A 7,018-nucleotide genomic window follows, 5' to 3' on the forward strand; every position below is an offset into this window, starting at 1 on the left:
CATCAGTCGCCCTAGCTTTGGCCCTTGTATGCAGCTCAGGGACATCTGGGAATTGTGACTCGGCCCTCCCCCATTCCTGCCCCCCAGGCTTTGCGTCCTGCCTTGTCCGCCCTGAGAAGGTTTTAAGTGGAATATTCCACTCCCAGCAGCCTGCCCTGGGCTCTCGGCCAAGCTGTCCTTCCCCACCTGGCTTCCCTCCACTTCCCTTCAGAACAGAATTCGTCTCTGTTAAAAGAGACTGACTGAGCCAGCAGCTCTTCTGGGCCAGGCCTCAGGCCAGGAGCCGGGGACACAAAAACCCAACAAGAAACTCTTCCTGCCCTCAGAGGACACACACACACTCACATTCACATACTCACACATGTACACACAATCATACAAAAGTTCACACACGCACACACATACACTCACAGAAACACACACACATTCTCACACACACAAACACACATAGGAAACCACATACACTCACACACTCACTCATATATACACACACCCAGATGCCCACTCCTATGTACACACCCCTAAACCTTGATAGTCGACCCTGTCCCCATCTGCTGGATTCCATGAAATCGCCGCCCCTGGTCAGACCACGCTGGAAAGTGGGAAAGTGTTCAGAGGAAGGCGACGATGCTGGGGCACGAAGGGCCAGAAGTCCCTCCTTACCCGTCTGCTGGGGCGCTAAGAGCTGGCCTCGTTCATGCCACAGGCTCCGACTTTAAAGGGGCTCATCAGCCACGGGCACGGGCTCTTTATTCCTGGCTTTCTAATGATCATGAATAAATCCCTCAGAAGATATTATTTTTATCATTTGAGATTCATTTTAATTTTTACAACATCGAGGGAAGAAGGCAGCCCCATAAAGGGCTCGGCAAGGCCTCCCCCAGGGGTGCTGGAGGTCCCCGAACATCCCAGACCAAATGAGGAACGGGCTGCCTGGGGAGGTTCTCTCCCATTGGAGGAAAGTCTAAGCAAAAGCTGTGCTGAACGTTTGTTGGGCAAATCGCAGCGGACGCTTTCTCAGTCCGGAATCTGACTCATCTCATGGGCAATCCAACCGCGCGTCGCTCTCCCAACACGCCTGCTCTTCGCACGCCCACCCAATCCCGCGCCAGGCCCCCGCAGGCCTCCCACAAAAACGACTCAAGGGAAGGGCGCCTCCATCGCCAGGCTCTCCCTACTTCTGGTCCTGCTCGGAGACAAGACAACCAGGGCCGTTCAGCTCCCTTTCTTACCAAGCAATGGCGAGTGTCTTCCCCGTCTCAGAATCCGGCTTTCCAGCCTTGTGGGGAGAGAGCAGGCCCGGGGGGTGGAAGACGGGGCTGTGCGGTCTTGGTGAAGCCCAGCCACAGACCCCCGGCCATTCTCTAGGAGCGGGAATGGGCAGAAGGGATGCTTCTGCGGCGGTGGGAGGGGGGCCCTTCAGCGTCACCCCCCCCCCCCGACTGTCAGCCTGCCCTAACACGCACACCCGGGGCTCTGGCACCATCTTGGCTGAGCCAGGCCACCACGCCCTTATCCGGAGGACTGCCTGGGGGTGGATGGGGGAGGGCAGGAGGGCTTCTTTTGCTTCTCCTCCGGCCCCGAAGGGTCCCCATGGCGCATGCGCCTCGCTTCTGGAAGGCTTGCTTCAGTAGACCCCCGGCTATCTGCTGCCCGAGAGCGAGCCTTGTGGTCCTGGGTTCAGGTCCTTCCGTCCATCCATTCTGCAGGGCCCCGAGTGGGGGTCGGGGAGTCGATGGCAGCGCCATGTCAGGGAGCTCGTACCCGAAGCAAGACGAGAAGAAGGCCTGGAGGAAGGCAGAAGCCCCGAGCTCTGAGGAAGGTTCCAGCCAAACTCACGTTCCAGGATGGTGCTGCTCCGGCTCTCCCGCCTGGCCACGGCCCAGCCCCGTCTACGTCTTCCCTCTCGGTCCTTCTGCTGGACACACGGGCCGTGGAGGGCCGAGGAGGCGCCAGGCAGGACACCAGGGAGGCAGAGCACGTCCTCCCCGAAGGCGGACGACCAAGGAACGCTGCGGGCTGACCTCTGCTTGGGCAAAGCCCGCTGGCTCTCCGGATCACTGCAGGCGCCAGGCCAGGAAGGGAGTGAACAAGGCCCAACAGCGCAGACGCGGCCGCCCAGGCAGCCGCTGGCAGGCCTGGGTCATGGAGGACCCGTCCGAGGGGGCCGCCGCTCACTCGGCCCATTTCCATCAAAAGCAGCACCGAGAAACGCCCGCAAATCCGCGTCTGTCCACACCGGTGAGCGCCGAGGAGCCGCCGGAGTGCCTCTATTATGTGTCCACCCAGCCTGGAGGACGCGCCTCGCGGGGACAGGAAGCTGCTTGTTTTCACGCTCCGCTAACGCAGGGGCAGATCTTAGCTCGACACAACGACAAGAGCAGCAGGGACCGTTTTTAATGACAAAAACGGTTCTCTGGCTTCTCTCTGGCTTCTGTCGGGCACCAGGTGCCACCCGGGCGCGTGGCCCGAAGGCTCCCCGTGGGCTGCGTTCCTGGCCGCCACGCAGGACGAGGCTGGGGCCAGGCCAGGCTTCTGCTCTTCCCACCCCAAACGGAGGGGCGACCACGGAGCAGGCGACCCAGCACCCAGCATGCACTGCAGCGTGTCTCAAGAAGGGCATGCAGTCATCCCTGCCTCCCTCCGAGGCCCCCAAGGCACGCCCACAACCGTCAGCTTCCAGCGCCCAAAACAAAGCTCCTTTTGCACCAAGACTCTGCCTGGAGCGGCAGCCAGAGAAGCGGGTCGTCGGCCCGGGAGCCCCCGTCTCCGGCCACGGCCCGACACGAGTCCTGCCACGACGACGGCCTGGAAGTCTAGTCCTGGAGCGCGTTTCAACCATGCCACACGCAGAAGGCGGCCCTTTCCCTGCTCCAGGGGCCGCGCTTCCTGCACGGGTCTGCAGGCGGTCCCGGATGAGCGCCGCAGCTCACGGCTTCGACCCCCGCAGGCCTCGAGGGCCACCGCAGGGCCGTCCGATCGTCGGCGACGTGGGACAGGCTGGAAGCGGAGAACCAGGAAAGAGCTCAAAGAGGGCGTCGTGTCCTCTTCGCCAGGAGGGCCTCCAGGCTCGCACCGGTCCCTCGAGGGGAGACTCGCCGCCTCTCGCGGCGGGAACGTCTCCGGGAGCCTCCTCCAACCAGAGCTCTGCCCCGTGGCGGAAGCCGACGAGGCGCCGCCAGTGTGGCGAATGCGGTCACGCGGCCTCGGCTTGTGGCCCGAAGCCCTCCTGCTCGGCCCCGCGAGGAAACGGAGAGCGACGCCATCCCAAAGCCCGTCCTGGAGCCAGGAAAGGCCGAGGGAAGCCGCTGGCCTCTCGCCGACACAGCCCGGGCTTCTCTCACCAGAAGAGGGTGACAGACGACAGGAGGCTCTGAGGAGCGCCCCAAAGAGCACAGCTGAGTTCCCCCTCCCCCCACGGGAGCCCCCAAGCGTTCTGGACGTGATGCCCCTCATGACGGGGAATCTGGGCTGGTCTCTGGAGGCACCCCCAAACAAGAGCCTGGCCTTGCGGGGATGCGTCCAGGGTCCATCGGCCACAGAGAAGAGCGACCGCGGCCAGCCGCCTCCGAGGAGCCCTCCGGGGTGTCTGAGAAGCCTCGGCACTTCCAGTCCCACCTGGGGTGGCCAGAGTGGGGGGGAGGGACAGCAGAGGCAGGGAACGGGGGACCCCCAGCTGGGGAGGGCTGCCATGGGGAGGGGCTGGGGGGGACATGTGGCTCAGCCCCAGCCCGGCGACGGCCCCCCGACCCCCTGCCTCAGCACACACATCGCTGGGCTCGACAGGCTTAGGGAGACGAGAGCACAACAGGAAGAGTTTCAGCGAGCGCGGCCCGACGTGGTTTAGGGGCTCCCGGGGGGGTCGGGCAGGAGCCCCCCGTGTCCACCTCCTCCTGGCTGCGTCCCGCTACTGGGGCGGCTGCAGCACGTTCAGGTACTCGGACTGGCCCACGTGGTAGGTGGTGTTCCTGCCACAGTCCACGTACTGGTAGCGCTCCAGAGAGATCTGCTCAGGGTGACCCAGGTACGTGGTGGTCACCGTCACCCTGTGGGGGGCCAGATGGGTGCTGAGCCGGGCCCGCCATGGGCCGAGGCTCCCCGAACCTGCCCATGACAGCCGGGGGGGGCCAAGGCTCCCCGAACCTGCCCGTGACAGCCGGGGGGGCCAAGGCTCCCCGAACCTGCCCTCAACAGCTGGGGGGGCCTCCGCCTTTCATTGGGGCTCCCCCTTGGCAGGCTGGTGGCACTCGGGGAAACCCAGGAGACAGTGAAGTCCCAAAGGCCGAGGCAGAGTCCAACCCTCAATGGTTCCCCCAAGGGGCAGCCTGTGGGTCTCCTTCTGGGTCCCCCCCAAAGGGCTGGCTGGCTCTTCTTGGCTGCGGGTTGCCTTCATTTCTGGAGAAGTGAAGCGAGTGCCGCAGCCCGGCTTTGCGGGGCCTCTCGGGGTGTCTGGCCGCTGCTCGGGCAGCCTCGGGCCACGGCGGGGCCTCCCAGGGAGCCGGTCCTGGGGCTGAGCGGGGGTGCAAGTGACGACGTGGCTCCCCCAACAATTGGACGTGAGCTTAGTGAGGGGGGCCCAGGCTAGGGGGGCTGGGACACCCCGGGGGGGGGGGATAAACTAACCGGGGGCGTCTCAGAGGAGCCGTACTTACTGCATCATGACCACGATGTTGTGCACCTTGATGGAGTGCAGCGTGCAGAAGTCACTGCAGAGAGAGTGTGAGATGCGTGCTGAGGAGGCCGCCTCCTCCGAGAAGCCCTCCTGCCCGCCCCCAGAGCCCTCCTGTCAGATGCCCAGCCCTGAGGGGGGATGAGAGGAGCCGACAGGCCCTGCGGGAAGGCAGCCTCGGGAGCTCACAACGCCCGACTTGGGGGGCCTGTCAGGGGGGTCTCTGGGAGGTCTGACTGTCCCCCCTCTCCAGGGCTCACAGCTCCGGGCTTTTCTGCTGCCCCAGGAGTCCCAAAGGAGCGAAGGGGAGCCAAGCTCGGGGTGCAGCCCCAAGAGCAGGGCCCGGACGGGGGAGGCGCCCCGCCCGCACTCACAACATGTAGCTCATTTCGTCAGCGATGGTAGTCGGCACCGTGTAGTCAATCTGTGAGACAAAGAGATGAAAGCGCTGCCCCTCCCCGCCTCCCCCCCTTCCCCCGCATCCCCCTCCCCGCCTCCCCCCCTCCCCGCCTCTCCCCCCCCTCCCCACCTCTCCCCCCTCCCCCCGCGTCCCCCTCCCCCCGCCTCCCCTCCCCCGCACCTGCTTCATGTCCAGGGGCCCGATGTTGGTGAGGTTGTTCAGGCGCGCCTTCCCGATGACCGTCTTGGAGAACTGCACTTGGGCCATGACGTTGGCCACCTCCACCGAGTAGTAGTTGTTGTTGGTGATGTTGAGCGTGTTCTGCGGGGAGGGGAGCGCTCGGATCGGGAAGGAAAGCCGGCTGCGCCCCACGAGGGGCCGTCCGGAGCCTCTGCCCACGAGGCCGCCCCACGGCCCGGGCTCCGGAGGGGGCAGCAGCCTCTCCAGCCGCCTCCCCCACCCGAGATTAGTCTGGGAACCCCTCGGGGCGTCGCAGGTCAGGCCAGGCCCGCCGTCCCCCAGGGATGCCCCCCCCCCCCCCCCGGGGCTTCCTGGGCCAGCCTCGAGCCCTTCCCCGCTTGGGATCAGAGGTGAAGGAGGCCTTCTCGGGGCGGCAGACGGGGAGGAATCGCTACCTCAGGAAGCCCCCGTGCGGGGCTGGAAGGCTCTGCCTGGCCGAGGGGTGCGTCTGGGGGTCCTCTGGGGCTTCTCTGCCCTCCCCCCTCCAGCTCTCAGACGAGGGCGCCGGACAGCCCGCATGCTCGCCGGTCCCCCCCTCCTCCCTGTGCCCCCCCCGGCCCCCCGCGGTGCTCGCCGGTCCCCCCTCCTCCCTGTGCCCCCCCGGCCCCCCGCTCGCCGGTCCCCCCTCCTCCCTGTGCCCCCCCGGCCCCCCGCTCGCCGGTCCCCCCCTCCTCCCTGTGCCCCCGCGGCCCCCCGCGGTGCTCGCCGGTCCCCCCTCCTCCCTGTGCCCCCCCGGCCCCCCGCTCGCCGGTCCCCCCCCTCCCTGTGCCCCCCCCGGCCCCCCGCTCGCCGGTCCCCCCTCCTCCCTGTGCCCCCCCGGCCCCCCGCTCGCCGGTCCCCCCCTCCTCCCTGTGCCCCCCCGGCCCCCCGCGGTGCTCGCCGGTGCCCCCCTCCTCCCTGTGCCCCCCCGGCCCCCCACGGTGCTCGCCGGTGCCCCCCTCCTCCCTGTGCCCCCCGCGGCGCTCACAGTGATGTTCAGGTAGATGATGCGCTTCGTCTCGTCGTAGCTGACGTAGGCCGACTTCACGCCGACGTACTTGACGTCGATGGTGCGCGGAAACAGGAAGAAGACGGCCAGGCCGGAGAGCAGCAGACAGGCCAGGACGGACGCCATCACGTACAGCTTTCTGCGGGCCACGAGAGGGAGCTCGACCCGCGGCGCCTGGCCGCCTCCTCCTCCCTCTCAGGCTTGGGGGAACCAGGACAGGCCGGTGACCCCCCCCCCCCGGCAGCGGCCAAGTAGTGCCCCACGGAGGGGGGGGGCACAGATCCAAGCTTTGGCCTCCGGCGGGCTCGGCCCACCAGGCCGTCGTGGGCCTCATCCGTGGTCTCCGGACTGCTTCCATCGGGCGCCCCCTAAAGCCTGGGACCCCCGAGAACCCTCCGCTACACCCACACTAACGGCCCTGGGTCCCAGGCCTGATCCTGCAGCCACTGGGCAGCCGGACCCAGGACGGCCCTGGGGGACGAGGGGGGCAGAGGGAGCCTGGAGGCCCCGCTGAGCACCGCCGCCCCCTCGAGACAGGCGGGGAAGCCTGGAAGAGGCCCGAGTCCAGGGGAAGGAGCGCCGCGGCCGACGGGACCGAGCGCGGTCAGGACGGACACGAGCCTCAGCTCCGGCCACCCGCCCTGCCCCCCAGCCCGCAGGCGTCCAGCCCCGGGCCTGCCTGCGCAAGCCAGCTTGGAAGCCATTTGTTTACTAGCGTCAG

General features: G+C 67.1%; 1 protein-coding gene across 2 annotated transcripts in view; it reads right to left on the reverse strand.

Annotated features, from left to right (window-relative positions):
• Positions 1 to 798: 798 nt before the first annotated feature.
• Positions 799 to 7,018, reverse strand: part of TMEM106B (transmembrane protein 106B) — a 15,487-nt gene continuing 9,267 nt past the window's right edge. For both annotated transcript variants that reach the window (XM_056800584.1, XM_056800583.1), the window contains exons 4-8: positions 6,277 to 6,436; positions 5,250 to 5,390; positions 5,044 to 5,093; positions 4,653 to 4,706; positions 799 to 4,046 (exon numbers count right to left, since the gene is read on the reverse strand). In XM_056800584.1, coding sequence (XP_056656562.1) covers positions 3,908 to 4,046; positions 4,653 to 4,706; positions 5,044 to 5,093; positions 5,250 to 5,390; positions 6,277 to 6,436 — 544 coding nt within the window. In that variant the 3' untranslated portion in view covers positions 799 to 3,907. The remainder of the gene's footprint in view (positions 4,047 to 4,652; positions 4,707 to 5,043; positions 5,094 to 5,249; positions 5,391 to 6,276; positions 6,437 to 7,018) is intronic.

Source organism: Monodelphis domestica, chromosome 5 (assembly GCF_027887165.1).
Source record: "Monodelphis domestica isolate mMonDom1 chromosome 5, mMonDom1.pri, whole genome shotgun sequence".
Lineage (NCBI taxonomy): Eukaryota > Metazoa > Chordata > Mammalia > Didelphimorphia > Didelphidae > Monodelphis > Monodelphis domestica.